Source organism: Hypanus sabinus, chromosome 8, assembly GCF_030144855.1.
Source record: "Hypanus sabinus isolate sHypSab1 chromosome 8, sHypSab1.hap1, whole genome shotgun sequence".
NCBI classification, from domain to species: Eukaryota; Metazoa; Chordata; class Chondrichthyes; order Myliobatiformes; family Dasyatidae; genus Hypanus; species Hypanus sabinus.
Window position 1 is genome coordinate 167,102,715 of NC_082713.1, and position 17,130 is coordinate 167,119,844.

The 17,130-nt window shown below is 42.8% G+C and overlaps 1 protein-coding gene across 1 annotated transcript in view; it reads right to left on the bottom strand.

The window, feature by feature from the left end:
- Positions 1–17,130, bottom strand: part of cpsf6 (cleavage and polyadenylation specific factor 6) — a 43,458-nt gene that overhangs the window by 20,733 nt on the left and 5,595 nt on the right. Inside the window, exons 2-8 of the mRNA XM_059978465.1 lie at positions 14,171–14,389; positions 12,661–12,764; positions 7,491–7,636; positions 6,356–6,538; positions 4,389–4,890; positions 3,490–3,605; positions 2,324–2,477 (exon numbers count right to left, since the gene is read on the bottom strand). Of these exons, the coding sequence (XP_059834448.1) occupies positions 2,324–2,477; positions 3,490–3,605; positions 4,389–4,890; positions 6,356–6,538; positions 7,491–7,636; positions 12,661–12,764; positions 14,171–14,389 (1,424 nt within the window). The remainder of the gene's footprint in view (positions 1–2,323; positions 2,478–3,489; positions 3,606–4,388; positions 4,891–6,355; positions 6,539–7,490; positions 7,637–12,660; positions 12,765–14,170; positions 14,390–17,130) is intronic.

The window sequence follows — 17,130 nt, forward strand, 5'->3', positions numbered from 1 at the left end:
CTCATATCAGATGGTTTTGTCATCAGCAATGAACTTATTAAAAAGTTTGAGACAAGTAAAGGTTTGTGGACACTGCAGAAAACCTCATCTTGGAAATAGCTGGTGGTCAAAACATGGCTTCTAACCAACAATTTTATTCCATGAAAGTTCTCAGCTCTTTAGCTCCAGTTTTTTTTCCTTCAGCCTTTGCAACAACTTCCTTATCCTCAATCTTTACCTTCATATACATTTCACATTCATTGTACCTCAGTCAGAGTAACCTCACTCCAAATTGTTCCCTTGTTGTTCTAGTCACACTTCCATTCCCAAACTTTCAAATTTTTGCTCCTGGCAGAATCCCTTATAAATTCACCTGCCCCCACCTTTGATTTCCTCACTCCCAATGATACCAATGATCTCTCACTGAATGCTGGCCAGTTATCCTTCACAGAATATAATAAACACACACTTGAATGGATCTGACAAGAGACACTGCTGTCTCCAGATAAACCACAAAGTTCCACTGTGCCCTGCTTATCTGACTAAACAGATTATCCCATAATACAATGTAACAGATAACCTGTTTCTTCTGCAACATTTTCACTCCTGCACCCATCACTAGCATTTGTACCACTAGGCTGCTCTATTACAAATTAAAACCAGCTATCTCTGCTTCCTTTCCCTCTTTTAGCCACAAGACCAGTTTTTTTTTAAAAGATTTGCCCAAGTAAATTAGCACCTTTACCTTATTTCTTTCCTATCACCTGTTTTCTCAATTCATCTTAACCCAAAGACCAACTCCATTCATTCTACTCCCATGAAACAAATCCCCCTGCTGTCTCCTAGATCAAATTGATAATATTTCAGTCCCCTCAAGCCTTTACCTTGCCAAATTCCATTTGCTTGGTCAAATTTACAGCACAAATGTCAAAAATTATTGATGCTGAGTGTCAGATTCTCCAGATCTTTAAGAATGTCAGATAGCCACTGCAATTTTTAAGTAGTGATGATAAATTGTTATTGCTAAATGAAAATAACCAATCTGCTCCGCCAAAAACATAACCATTGAACGTCTGCTTTCACTAGACCTCCTAATGTCCAGACTCCAAAAAAAAACTATAACTGCCTTGCATACAAGGAACATCCATCCATATCCTCCTAAAGAATTCTGCCCAACATCCTGAAATTTGTACTTGCTTTGTACTCAAGCCTTCCTTTTATCCTGTGACCAAGCTCTCAGTTCCATATGCCCCCTGCTGCAGAAAACAGCCCGTTTCGAAGTAGCTTCAATTTCAAATTGGGGGTATTTTAATTGTATAGATGTATACAGCCAAACGAAACAACATTCCTCCAGACTAAGGTGCACAATATAGTAATATATCTCTCACACAACACAAATAAATTAACAATAAGGCATATTTATACTGCAAGTTAAAAAGTAAACAGCATAACACTACTTGTGCTTCATGCAGTGAGACCTGGGTGGTGGCAGGGAGTTCAGTAGTCTCACGGTCTGGGGGAAAGAAGCTAACAGTCCTTGTCCTAAAACTACAGCATCTCCTGCCTGATGGCTTTGAGGGTGGGGAAGGTGAGGGATCACTGAAATGCTAAGGGCCCTGTATACACAGTACTCCCAGTAACTACCCCATTGTATAAATTATCTTGACACCAATTTCAAATTAAATTTTATTTCTGCCACAATTTCAAACAGAAGTCCAGAAGGGAAATTTAATGCCCTTTTGACACTTCTGTTCAGATTACCCTCAGTGGACAAAGTCGATTTACATAAGAGCTTTCAATCAGATTCTCAAAAGCAGATAAGTACATGTTACCAGTATTACTAGAATGACAACGATAAGTTTACAAATCAGAATAGTGCAGGAGAAACAATTTTCACTATTTCTGAATGTCCTGATTGTTTTATGTGATATATGCACAATCACATAAATCACAACAAAAGCAATCTGAAATTGACCCATAATAACCTTGATTTATACAATATTGAGAATATGTTACATTAAATTTCCAATGGAAACTTCAGATGAATTCCTCACATAAACCAAAACTATTCTTGACTGGAACTGCTGTATTACTGGAAATTATTTACTGAACCTCATTGGATACAGATAATTTACTCTTGAAAACAAAATGGCAAACCATTCCATCCAGTATTAGGCAAGCTTTAGTCAAAACAGTAATGACTTTGACAAATAATATCACCTTTCACTTATGTGACAAAGTGTTTACACTTATTAACTAATGTCAAGATAAACATGCATTTTCTATACTGTTGGGTCAGTTGAACTTACTCTGAACTTAGATGAAAATGGAAATTACAACCTACCTAGACCCAGAGCCATAGGATTTTGACTCTATTCCATGAAGACAATCTTGTAGTGAACTTATGAGAACTTTGCATCTGTCATCAGCAGATACTTTAGACTGCTTTATCAAAGAGATAGCAGTAACCAGAGTTTCAATAGCACTTCCATAGTCACCTATAATTGAAACAAAAAAAATTAATCCATTGTAATTGTTTAGATTTCTGTATTAAAAGATCCAGAATTAATTTGAAAAACAGTAACTGATGAGATTCAGTATCGTTAAAATTAAAAACAGGCAGCAAAATACAATCTTTTGAAAAACAAATAAGAGTTAAAGACAATGGCTCAGAAAATAATGTAAAAAAGTAAATGTGAAATACAACATTTTACTGGATTATTTTGATAAAAGTATGAAAAAGCAATTAACTTAAAATTATACCAACACTAGTGCTAGCTTATCGAACCCCTAAAAGATTAATTCTGTGTTGTGTCCAGTATGTGATATGCAAGCATTACCTGTACTGTAACCTGTCATTGCATTAAAAGCTAGTTTGCTTTTCTTAATTATAATCAGAAATATTCAATCTTGATTGGTTGCTCTATGCAACATTACCACTGCTAGGTGCAACAGACATATGCAAGATGTAAACAATAAATGAAGTCATGAATCGTAAAACCATCTCAAAAATTCAGCAAAGCTTTGTGGCCACATTTCTACAAAATGAATGACGATTGCCATCCCTTCACCTCTTAATGGAAAACCTGATCAATGAATGTAGTCAGCTTAATAATCCTCACATAGCTGAAATTACTTACTACCTCAGCCCATTCTTTACCCATACCTTCTCCCCCCACCCCAACCAAGTAATTTCTGGTTTGTCATTGGCCCAATTAATGTAAGTGAACCCAGATGTACAAAGTCATTAATTAGAAGGATATCAATTTCATTATCAAGCTTCTTGAACTGTTCTCACTAATTACAAAGCTGATATGCAACAATCTCCAATCTAAAGATATGTTTCAGTTGGAGATTTAATTTCCATTGTCACATGCCATCTAGAAGCTTCAATAGATCCCTAATGAATGTTCACCCAAATCAGTACATTGAATACTAACTTATATAATCGATACTGTTTTTCCTGAGGATCATGGGGTGAGGGAGAGAAGTATCATGCTATTTGTTTACCAGCACTAGCATCTGAGACGGCCCTTGATATTGCACTGCTGGAAATTGCTCTGTTTCTGTTCATGATTTCCTCAAATTCTGCATCACTGAGTGGAGCCCTAGAAGAATCCATGTCTCTGTTTTGAGAAAATTAATGTAAACTTGTTAAAGATTCATCTCTTTAAGAAAAGTCAGACATGGTATTTCTATTTATGCCGTTCATTTATCCAGTTACTGAAAATCAACTCCTTTTGTGTAACACCACCATTTTCTGCATAAGTTATGCTTGCTGCTGTACCATGGTTATACCAAGTCTGAATCTAGTGTAAAACCGCCTCTAGGAGTCATTTCCTTGAAGAGGACTCAGGGAGACAAGGGTTAACTCCAAAGGGAAATGTATGAAGTACGAAGCTTCTTTTGACTTCCAGCAACAGAACGCAGATTATAAATTCAATACACTACCAAAACAGTGTGTATTGGTTTCACCAGCTGGTCATTTACTCTCAAGACAAGTAACTTTAACTTCAGTTATGTAAGAGAACTGTACTTCTGTTTCTATTTAAAATATTTTAATTTCTAAACGTTGCAAGATTGGCGTAGGTGAGAGCCAAAAATTACAAAGGGTCATGCTGGGCCAAAACCCAAACTACATTTGCTAAAATGCAACTGATGATGACTTCCAAAATAGTCACAAATTAATAAGGATCTTAATAATTTACCTAAAAATGGAACCAAAACTATGAATTCATTTCAACATTGACCCAAAATACCTGATTTGAACTAATAGGCTTAACAAGCAAAACTCAATACTTAAATTCTGATATCCTTTCCCCTTGCTAATCTCAGTTAAACTTTGTTACATTTAACATACAGTTTTTCAACTTTTACAGTATCAAAATGGAAGGACACACAAAATTTACCTGCCAGCGGGTCCATAGTCTCCTCGGTCATATGGTGGCGGACGTCCATATGGATCTGATGGAGGAGGTCCACGACTGTCAGATGAAGGAATTACATTATTTGCTGGTGGTGGAAAGAAAGCAGGATTTACATGAGGGGCTGGAGGTGGTGCACCTGGAGGGGGCCCAGGAAGGTGTGGGGGTGGACCAATATTAATAGGAGGGCCAAGTGGACCTGGTGGACGTGGGGGAAAAGGGCCAGGTGGTGGTGGTGGTCCTTGCTGAGGAGGGGGAGGACCAGGAGGAGGACCATAGCCTGGAACAGGTGGGGGAGGACCAGGTGGGAGTGGTCCCATTGGTGGTTGCCCAAATGGCTGTCCTGGAAACAGAACCGGCGGTGGAGGACGATCACCACGATTTGGTGGACCACCCATTGGAGGAGGAAGACCTTGCCCAGGTGGAGGCGGACCTGGGGGGCCTGGTGGACCAGGAGGACCTGGAGGTGGCCGTGGTGGACCTTGTCCTGAAAAAGAAATGACGGCGTTACATTCAAAGAAAGACAGCACACCAATATTATAATGACAGTTTAAATTGAGAAAATAAATTCAACATTTAACACTGAAATTATTAGAAATATGAACATCTTCACTTCTCCAAAGGAAAAAATCTTCATGGCATGTAATCTCAGAATGAAAGAACATCAATTTCATCATTATTTGTTAACTCCCTGGAAAATAACATCTCTCAGAAATATTTCATATATTTTTAAAATTGCCATCCACACTGAAACCAACTTTCTATCTCCACGTATTCATTCAATAATTTGCTTCCAGTAATTTAATCTCTAATCATTATCAACACCCTTGTGCAAAACACAAAATGCTAAAAAAAACTCAGGTCTGGTGTCAATGAATAGACATGAACAGTCAACATCTTGGGCCAAGTTCCTTCATCAGAACTTGAAATCAAAGGAAGCGGGTGGAAGCCAGAATAGAAAGTAGGGGTAAGGGGAGAAGCACAGCTAGCAGGTGATAGGCTAGAGGGACATGAAAGGTAGGTGGTCCTACTGCAGTCCTCTCTACATCAGTAAACCCAACAAACTGGAGGACTGCTTCTTCAGGTACCTTAGTTCTGCCTGTCACAATAGCCAGGATTTCCCCGTGGCCACATATTTTGAACCACCTCCCATTTCTCCACCAGCATATCTGTGCAATCTTCTCCACTGCCACAATGAGGCCAGACACAGGTTAGGAGTAATACCTCATGTTCTATTGATAGGCTTCAATATAGATGACATCAATATCAATTTCTGTAACTTCTGGTAACCAGGCATTTTCCTTCTCCACTCCTTTAATTTCCCTCATTCCTGTAGCCCCCCCCCTCACCCTTTCTATTCCTCCCACCTCACTCAGATTTTCCACCTCTTTCCCTTTATTCCATGGGTTACTGTCCTCTCCTAGCAGATGCCTCCTCCTTCAGCCCTTTGTCTCTTCCACATACCACCTAGTTTTCTCACATTATACCTTTCCATAACTTCCTTCCCTACCCCACCACCCACCTGGATTTAGCTATCACCTGCCAGCTTGTGCTCCTTCCTCGCCCTTTTTATTCTGGCTTCTCCCCTCTTCCTTTCCAATCTTGATGAATGATTCTGACCCAAAATATCGACTGTTCATTTCTCTGCATTGATGATGCCTGGTCTGCTGAGTTGGTCCAGCATTTTGTGTTGCACAATATTTATATTCTATTTTGTATATGAAATGCAGATGACGAGGCTATCTAAACAACATGAACAATACTGAAATCAAACACAAAACACTAGGAACATTCATCAGATGAAATGTTCCAGATCTGAAATGTTATACCAGTTTTCCTTTCCACAGATGTCTGACCTGCTGAGCAGTTTCTGATTCTGATTTTTAAATATATTTATCAGTTTAAAAAAATATTTCCCTCCCCACCCCAAAGCCAAAAAAATTGATATTTACTTTGATATTCACCAGGAAAAGGAGGTGGCCCTCCTGGTCCAGAAGGTCCTGGGAATCTGTCCCCACCGGGGCCAGATGGTGGGAAGCGACCCCGCCCCCTTCCACTTTGGGAAAATGCTAATCGACTGTTGGCTCCTGGAGGCCCAGCCTTGCCTTCACCAGACATCTGACCAGACTGAGTGGCTGCAAGAGCAAACATCAATGACTTACACTTAAACATAAATTTTCAAAACAAGTCCCAGTAGTTATTTTTCCCCAATATGCAGCAATATAGCTCAAATAACCTTGTACCAGCTGCCAACCCCACGAGGCACCTTCTGTAAAGTTAGGAATCTGAGAGCATCTTGTAGGCACATGGTGGCAAAACATAAAACTGCATATTTAATATAAATGATATAACTAATTTTCTAGAAGCTTAAAGTAATTTAAGTTTGAAGATAAACTGTTCATGAGATAGCAATTCTTCTGTTGGACATTACTGTTATCTTATAAACCCACTTAGATAACATCAGAATCAAAGACCTATGGTATAACTGGTTGAAATAAAAATTATTGCCATACATCAGGTAAACTCCATGCTTTTGAACACTGCATAGGAGAATCTCAATTCATGCTGGTGGTGTTGCGGCTAGTCGAATGCTTTACAGTACCAGAGATTGGGGTTCAGTTCCTGCAGCTGTCTGTAAGGAGTTTACATGCTCTCTCCGTGACCATATGGCTTTCCTCTGGGTGTTCAGTTTTCCTTAGGTGGTATGAATTAATAAAGGCAAGCCGTGGACTTGCTCCATTTGCATTAGAAGCATGCCAGCATTTGTGATGTGCCCCCAGCAAATATTCGGACTGCGTTGGTCATTAACAAAAACAACATTTCACTATCTTTTGATATACATGCGAAAAATAAAGCTAATTTTTAATCTTTAAAACATTAAGTCCACCTATAAGAGATTCCTGAGTAATTCCACAAAAGTACTTAAATCCAGAATTCAAAATCAAACAACTTGACATGTTATTAAACAATCAAAACAGAAAATGTTATATTTAAAACATGTATAAAACATAACCAAAATACGAAGCGAATATCCTAATGCAACAAGATAATCATTGCATTTCTTTGTACATATTTATATATTCTTACATTTCCGAGACTGCATTTCAAATTGACTCAGGGACTGCTTATTACAGGGTGTAACAATAGGATTCTGTCCGTGCATATCTCGTTTAGGAAGCATATCCATCAGTTTTTTGGATGAACTTTCAGATCCCACACAAATAAGTGCAAACCTGGTTAAACACAAAAAAATGCACGAAAACATGTTAATCAAAGTTCAAAGTCAATTTTATTATCAAAGTACATATATGTCACCACATACAACCCTGTGATTCATTTTTTTGTGGGCATAATAACTATAAAATGATCAATGAAGATCAGAGAGAAGACAACTGTGCAAATACAAATATAAATAGATAGCAATAAATAACGAGATCATGACATAATGAGATAAAGAGTCCTTAAAGTGAGATCATTGGTTGCAGGAATATTTCAATGCTGGGGCAAGTGAGTGTAGTTATCCACTTTTGTTCAAGAGTCTGATGGTTGAGGAGTACTAAACAAGTTCTGAGGCTCTTGCTGGTATAATCAATTTATTAGTGTTTTACAAACATTTGGTAATAACCTTGACACAGAATATTTGACAAATCAATGGAGATAACCAATGTTAGATGTTACAAATTAAAATTTCCTGTTTATTAACGCAAGATATTCCATTCGCCACAGCACAGATTTCTGATGAACATTTACTGTATAAACTCCAAGTTACTTGCATCTTAAATACCTACTGCCAATTTTTTTGGACTGAAATATACTACCATTATAAAATTCAGAAATTTCACAGTAAGTACCTAATCAGTGTAAATTCATGTAACCCCCTGGGTCGCCTCAGGCTGGCTCAGCTCGTTTCGTCTAGGGGAGCAGCCTTCGGCCCTGCCAAACTGGGTAATCAGCTGGTGTGGATGCTGTGTGATGTCCCCGCCTCGCCCACAAACAGACAGTACACCATATGCGATTAAATGAGTACAATTTATAAAGGTTACTATAACTAAGTGATTAATAACGATACAGTATATATGAAGAGAAAATTAAAGAAAAGGCGCCAAACTTATCAAAGTCCAAACCACTTCGTGCACAGCCGTTGGAGCTCAATTACTGAAGTCTTCTGGCCACCATTCGATCCCCTCCGAACTCCTCGACTCGCAGCTCAGGACCCTCCGAAGTCCTCGACTCGCAGCTCAGGACCCTCCGAACTCCTCGACTCGCGGCTCAGGACCCTCCGAACTCCTCGACTCGCGGCTCAGGACCCTCCGAACTCCTCGACTCGCGGCTCAGGACCCTCCGAACTCCTCGACTCGCGGCTCAGGACCCTCCGAACTCCTCGACTCGCGGCTCAGGACCCTCCGAACTCCTCGACTCGCGGCTCAGGACCCTCCGAACTCCTCGACTCGCGGCTCAGGACCCTCAGGACCCTCCGAACTCCTCGACTCGCGGCTCAGGACCCTCAGGACCCTCCGAACTCCTCGACTCGCAGCTCAGGACCCTCCGAACTCCTCGACTCGCAGCTCAGGACCCTCCGAACTCAACTCGCAGCTTAGGACCCTCCGAACTCAACTCTCCAAACAGCTCAGGACCCTCCTAGCACATCTAGCTTCATCCCCCCCACCCTCGGAGAATCTCCCGGCCTCGGACCCCCCCTTTGGGGTTCGATCCTCGCCCAGCTTAGAGCATTGCGTCCTCTCTCTCGACCCCCTCGCGCCGATCTCCCCAAAAGCCCGTCAACAAAAGCTTACAGACTCAGAAGAAAGAACATTAATCCCCATTTGGTTTACAAAGAAATACCATTCTCGTTATCAGTAAATTAGCATTCCTGCTAGTTAACAAAAAGAAACCCTTTCCCAACAGTAACAAAGAAAAAAGAAGAAACCCCCTTTACACTCTCCCTCCACCAAATAAAAGTCATGTCCTCATGACTACTAAATAACTCGCCACCTTTCCTGCCAACACACCGTAACCCAAGCACAAACAATGACAACTCCTCCCCACACAGTAACCCTCACGCCCTGTTCCTCAGGCGCTACTTAGGCCAACTATCTGGGAGTTCTCTAACCCTTCTGAGGCCTCCGTACCCCCTCACCTAAACCCTTCAGGCTTGGACACAACTGGGGATACCTTGGGCCCACTACCAACTCCTCTCTCAACCTCTCACTCATGCCCCACACTGCACACAGCTAACCCTCCCCGCTACACCTGACTCAATGGGAGAAGGGCCAAAGGTCTCTTCCTCAATCGAGGGAAAGTCAGCAAAAGGCAGCATGTACCACACATCCAGCACATCATCCATCGAATCTGTATTCTTCCTCATTCCTGTGATCGGTAGCTGCTGTTTGATCTTCTCCAAACAGAAACACGTGGCCTGCACTGCTCCCGCAGTCTCTTCAGCCTCCTGTTCAGTATTCACTGCACTTCTCTCCAGATCTTTCTTCCTCATGACTTCTTCCAGATCAACTTTCAGGTTTTGCACTTCATTTGAACTGTCGATGGTCATCTTCAGGTTCCCTTCAAGCTTCCGCTTCTCTCTTCTGAGATTCGTCTGTAATTTCTTCACCTCCGCAAACTCCCCTCTCCGGGTTCTCAGTTTGCTATTACCCTCAGTCAGACAACTTTCTTCATTCTCTCCAACTTGTAAGTCTTTCGACTGGTTCCAGATCGCTTTCTCCAGTCTCTCCGTCTTCATTTCAAACTTGATTCCGTAGAGACAGTCACTCATGAGCTGCGACCTTCGCCAGCCCTGGCACGTATCCAGAAAACACTTTAACTTGGTAGTTCTCAGTTGCTCCTGCAACGACCTCACTTCATATTCTCCTGAGGCAAAACCAAATACCAAGAGATCATCCACATACACCAAAACTCCAAACGCCTCCATATCCCCTATGGTCTTCCACCTGCCCCGCAGGAAGGTTGCAAGGGCTCCAGATATGCCCTGTGGCATCTCTTCGGACCCGAAGACTCCTAGGGAATTTATAACGGCCGTCTTATCCTTGTCGGCCCCACTCATCGGGATCTGGCAACATCCACTCCTCAGATCGAGCACCTTAAACCACATCGCACCATTCAGACAGGCCATCGCCTCTCCAGCCCCCAGGGCCATATTCTGGTCACTGACAGTGCGCCTCTTCAACGCAATACAATCCACACACACGCTGCCTACGTCTTCCATGGCTTCAGGGGCCAGTCGCCGCAACCTCTCTCTCTCCCCGAGGTGTCTTCAGCAGTCAACTCCCCTCTCTCGTGGTATTTCGCAGCGTCCACTAAGAGGGTCTCACCCTCAGATACTTCCCCCAGGCCGTACCACCACTGGCTCGTTTGAATTCGGTATCAGCCCAATGCTGCTACACACGTCTGCACAAGCAGCTCCAAACTCTGGGTGCATCGACAATGCCTCCAAACAACGCTCACCCGCCTCCTCCGGGCAGGCCCCCAAGCGCACCAGCAGGATATTGGTTCTCTCTAGAACAGAAACGCTGCCCGTCTCAACAGGGTCCGGACACATCAGCATTAACGATTCATGAACCTCAGTCTCCTCCACATTTGCCTCTAAGAACTCCATTTTCACTGACCAACAACCGTCGTCTGGATAATCACTGGCTCTGGTACCCCGAATCTCCAGTGTCCTCAATGTCGTCAAGGGTAAATGCTTCCAATAACGGTTATGAAACAAACTGTACAGCAACTTAACCGGCGCCCCGGTGCCGAGGATGGCTTTAACTTGACTTCCATCCATCCGTAACAACACCTGTGCGCATGGCCCCTCTAAGCCTTCAGGAATAGGGTCTGTTCCTTGGTACATTGCTGGGAACGTGAGCCCCCAGAGACCCCAAGCCGTTCCCCCACTGGGCCTCCTCTAAGTTTCCCGACACCTCTCGAATCAACGGAACAACTGATCCCCTTGACAGATCCCCTTGGCACCACAAGCAATTTATCTGCCCCCCTAGGCAAAAAGGGATACCCTAAAAACTTACCACCAATCTCCTGCCACGGGTATGATAAGCCCCCCAGCTGCGGCATTTGACTTCCAGTCGAACCACACGCATTTTCCCACACTTTCCCAGAACTGGCAGCGGTCACTTCGGGGTAATTGCGCCTGACAGTTCTAACAAAGTCACCAGCCCGCCTACTCAAACTTTCAACCCGTCCCTGTCGCTTTTCCTCAGCCAAGTACTGCCACTCACCCAACAACTGAGGGGTCCGCTCCGCCCACGCTTCCGTCCCTTTAGGGCTGGACATTATTCCAATAACTGGGCGGAGCTCACCACTGCTGAAACATCCCAACCTGTCACTCCTCACTCTCCAAACAGTACGGACAACCCATGGTCCCACCACCATTTCGTCAGCACTAGTCGGAACTCGAACAACGACCTCCAGGCTAGCAACAGCAGCCACCCCACCCAACACACACAGAGCGATAACCAGCAATCGCACACCCACAAAGGCACACCAGCTCTTCGCCGCAGACACAATTTAAAGAGGGTGATCACACAGCTTCCACAGAAATCAACCCCGGACGAGCACCCCACAATGTAACCCCCTGGGTCGCCTCAGGCTGGCTCAGCTCGTTTCGTCTAGGGGAGCAGCCTTCGGCCCTGCCAAACTGGGTAATCAGCTGGTGTGGATGCTGTGTGATGTCCCTGCCTCGCCCACAAACAGACAGTACACCATACGCGATTAAATGAGCACAATTTATAAAGGTTACTATAACTAAGTGATTAATAACAATACAATATATATGAAGAGAAAATTAAAGAAAAGGCGCCAAACTTATCAAAGTCCAAACCACTTCGTGCACAGCCGTTGGAGCTCAATTACTGAAGTCTTCTGGCCACCATTCGATCCCCTCCGAACTCCTCGACTCTCCAAACAGCTCAGGACCCTCCGAGTGGTCAACCAAGCACATCTAGCTTCATCCCCCCCCCCCCCCCCGGAGAATCTCCCGGCCTCGGACCCCCCTTTGGGGTCCGATCCTCGCCCAGCTTAGAGCATTGCGTCCTCTCTCTCGACCCCCTCGTGCCGATCTGCCCAAAAGCCCATCAACAAAAGCTTACAGACTCAGAAGAACATTAATCCCCATTTGGTTTACAAAGGAATACCATTCTTGTTATCAGTAAATTAGCATTCCTGCTAGTTAACAAAAAGAAACCCTTTCCCAACAGTAACAAAGAAAAAAGAAACCCCCTTTACATTCATTATATGTTCTTACCCTTTAGACTGTCCATTAGCTCGATTTTCAAAAAATTTTATCTCCAAAATATCAGTAATGCCCATTGAATGCAGAGCTTCAGTCAAATCCTCATCTGTGGTCCACTGTATGACAATGTAGAGGGGAAAAAACCTTGAGACATTTTCAAATAGGTCACATGCCTCAAAACACACACATTCTAACTGTGCTCAGTAACCTTAAAAAAAAACTAAGTTATTTCTGAAGATGATACTTGGCAGCTAAACATGGAGGAATGAAAACATTACCATTTTCAGTTGTGAAGATGGAATGAAGATTTTCAATATATACCCAAAACATAACTAATCTGCAATTTTACAAATTCATTATATTGTTTTTGAATGACCTTTTAAATAAATCTTCATACATTTCTGATCTACAGGAATTCAACATCAGACCAAAAATCACTAAAATTGCCAGTTTTCAGCTATCTAGTAGCTAAAATTACCGTCAAATCATAAATCAGCATAAAAAATGTTCCCTATCCTTCAGCTCTACCTCTTGCCCTGACAAATGCACAAACTATGGCCTTTGCAATCTTAATTTTTGACAAGAACTTGGTAGTCATATTCATGCAAATAATAAACACGCCTTCTTGAAAATCAAGTCAATTTTCCTTTTTTTTCAAGCAAATGAATTACTGCTGTGTCAATTGTAAACCAGACTATTCCATTGCTCTCCTAGCTGATCTCTTACTAGATACATCAATTTGAAGCCACACAGAACTGCACAAAATGTCTCCAACATTCCCACCCTGCTTACATCTTCCCTGCCCCATCTCATCCTCTCCTACCTTGTTGCCTTCAGAGCTATCTGCCCTCTTCTTCATTTTTAAAAAAAAACACTTCTCTGGTGCCTTCACTCTCTCAAGTGAACCTTGAAACTCTGCCTCATTTTTCCCCACAGCATTCTCATTAGAACCAACTGATTTACCAAGTATTTGTTCAGCTGCCTATCTCTCTGGATGGAAAATGTTTTCATTATTATTGGTTCGAAACCAAATCCTACGAAGTCTTGCAAGGTTTCAGTTGTGTTAAAGGTACTATATGCTTAGAAACTGCTGCTGGAGCCAGGCAACATACTTGTAATATTAATATATTAATCTTCTAAATGTCCTATCTTGATCTTAACTATTTAATTGGAGGACAGGGCTGAAATACATTTATAACAGAGTTATTATTGATTAAAAAAAATCCTAAGGCATCTGCATCACAGAAAAACAGTGGGAATGCTAAAAGATAGAATTAACTTCTTTGACTAGTCTGGATAAAAAAAAACTTACTTCAAATGCAACTGGAATTATTTGCATTAGAAGCAAGATGTTTTTTTAAACCCAGATTAATTTACCCATCTGATACTGTACTGAAACACAAACTTGTCCATTTAAAATAACTGAAAATGCAAACTTCCCAAAGAAAGGATGTTGACAAACTCAGGTCCCATTGTACAAATAAAAATAGCAGTAAAAATATAAACAAGTCTCAATGCTTACCCAAGTCAGATTTCCAATGTACAAAGCTATTCTCTTGCCTGTGTAAGTATAAACAATATTTGGACCCAATGAGTTAGGAGTTTTGCCACCATCCTCTGAAACAGACTGTGGTATGCTATCCATGTAATCACGATCCTCTGGTGCATCTCCATTATTGGCAGATGGTGAAATGACATCATCATATAAATCTATCTGTTCATGTCCAGGGTATTCCGTTTCCTAAGAACACAATTAAAATTTTCAAATATTCAAAAATCTTTGACATCAAGTCCTGATTAAAAGTTCTGCATACATATAACTTGTTCTTCTTGAAAAACATCTCACCTATTATGTTTTTGAAAATACCACACCAAGAAAATAAAAGTCACCCTCATTGATAATTGTGAAAAGCAAGGTATCAAAACAATAGACTGGACTGTACAAGCTACAGTTGGAAGTTTGTAAACCCTTTGTAATTACCTAGTTTTCTGCATTAATTAATAAAATGCAGTCTGATCTTCATCCAAGTCACAATCATAGACTGACACAATTTGTCCAAACTAACAGCACAATTAATACTTCCTGTTAGTAATGAGTACACCATTTAAATAATCATAAACTAGTTTCAAAAAAATTACATGAACCTCTAGGATGTCTTCCACAAAAGCTATTTAGAATCAGGTGTTCCAATCAATGAATGCTGAAGGAGGTGAAAAAGAACTCAGGGCAACAGCAAAAGACCTGCAGAAATCTCTCAAACTTGTTAGAAGTCTCTGTTTATGGATCCACTATAAGAAAAACAGTGAACAAGAATGGTGCTCATTTGGAAGGACACCATGGAGGAAAACACCGCTCTCCAAAAACAAAAAAAAACTGCTGCATGTTTCAAAAGTTTGCAAAAGACCACCTGGACTTTCCAGAATGTTTCTGGGACAATGTTCTGTGGACAGATGAAACAAAAGTTGAACTTCTCGGCAGATATGCACACAGCCACCCGAAGCTTAATAGAAGTAGTATCATGCAACAAGACAATAATCCAAAACACAAGAGTTAAATGAATAACAGAACGACCTGAAGATGGCTGTTCATGCAAATTATGCCAGAAATACTGAGGAACTGAAAAAGTTTTGTATGGAGGTATGGTATTAAATTCCTACTCGCAGTAGGAAATATTTGGTGGAGGCTATTGCTGCTAAAGAGGTTTATACCAGATATCAAATACAAGGGTTCACATAAATTTTTCCACCCTGGACTGTGAACGATTGAGCAATGTGTTCAATAAAACAGACATGAAAAGTACAATTATTTGTGTGTTATCAGTATAGGCAGATCGTGTCTATTATTGTGACTTGGAATGAGATCAGACCACATTTTATGAGCAGAAAACCAGGTAATTGCAAAGGGATCACAAACTTTTTCTTGTTACTGCACACACTTTTTAAACTTTAGTATAAAGGCACGAGATAGGACAAAATTTATTGCCCAATCCAACGTTGCATATTGTACAAGGAAATCTTTAAATTTGTGAGCAGTAGAATGCAAAATTAACATTCTGTGGCGACCCACTTTCTGCGCAGGCGAACTGGCTCACAAATAGCCAGCGCGCGGGGAGAGACTTTGGTAATGCACCTCTGACTTCATTTCCACTGAGAGGGCGGGCGCTAGGGATTAAATGCCAGCGCTGCCAAGTTTGAATAAACCAGTCTCGAAACGACTTACTGACTGCGTGTCATTATTTCTAGCTCTGAATGCAGTACATCGCTACATTGGTGACCCCGACGGTTCAAACGGGATTTGGACCAAAGATGACCGACTTTTCATCTGTTCACGCAGTTTCACTAAAACTGCCGACTTTCTGGACGCTGCGACCACGCGTATGGTTTAGCCAAGCAGAAGCCCAGTTCCAGATTCAGCAGATATCCTCTGATTCCATGCATTACTACCACGTGGTGAGCGCCCTTGGCCAGGAAACGGCTGCCCAGGTTGCGGACTTCATACAGTCGCCCCTGGAATAAGGCAAATATGAAGCATTCAAAGCGCTGCTCATTGGGACCTTTGGCCTCTCACGGCGTGAGCGGGGTGCCCGCCTGCTTCACCTGGATGGTTTGGGAGACAGGCTGCTGTCAGCATTGATGAACGAGATGCTGGTCCTGGCTGACGGACACAAGCTCTGTCTCATGTTCGAGCAAGCGTTCCTAGAGCAACTGCCCAAGGACATACATCTGCTGCTGGCCGACACAGATTTCAGCGACCCCCGGAAGGTGGCGGCCCCGGCAGACGTGCTGTGGAAAGCCAAGAGGGAGAGCATGGCGTCCGTCGGTCAGATTACCAGGCCACGCGTCCAACAGCAGACCAGAACAGGCCCGGCAGGCAACAAAGAGGCAGGAGTGAGGAGGACAGTGAACAGTGGTGGGACAGAGGAGCCTGCCGTTGTGGCCCACCCTGCAAGGGCCAGGGCCAGCTGCCGCTAATGGCTATGGCGGCTGGTCACCAGGACAGTCTCTCGTAGGTCTGGGACAAACAGTCGGGACGCCGCTTCTTGGTCGACACCGGAGCAGAAATCAGCTTCTTACCCCCAATAGGGTACGACAACCACAACAGGAAGCCAGGACCCACCGAAGGCCGCAAATGGCAGCACGATATGGACCTACGGCACCCGCACAGTGCAGCTGCAGTTCAGCGCCAGCCAGTTCATGTGGGCTTTCACACTGGCCACCTTGGCCCAACCACTCCTGGGGGCAGACTTCTTGCGAGCTCAGCCTGCTGGTCGACTTACAAGGGAAAAGACTGGTACATGCCGAGACTTTCCAGACGTTCTCCCTGGGTGAAGCCAAGTTGCCGGCCCTACACCTGGACTCCATCACTCCGTCGGAAAACAAATTCACCAGAATCCTGGCCAACTTTCCATTGATTCTGGCACCGCAGTTCACAGCAGCCATGCCCAGACACAGGATACAGCACCACATCCTGACCCAGGGACC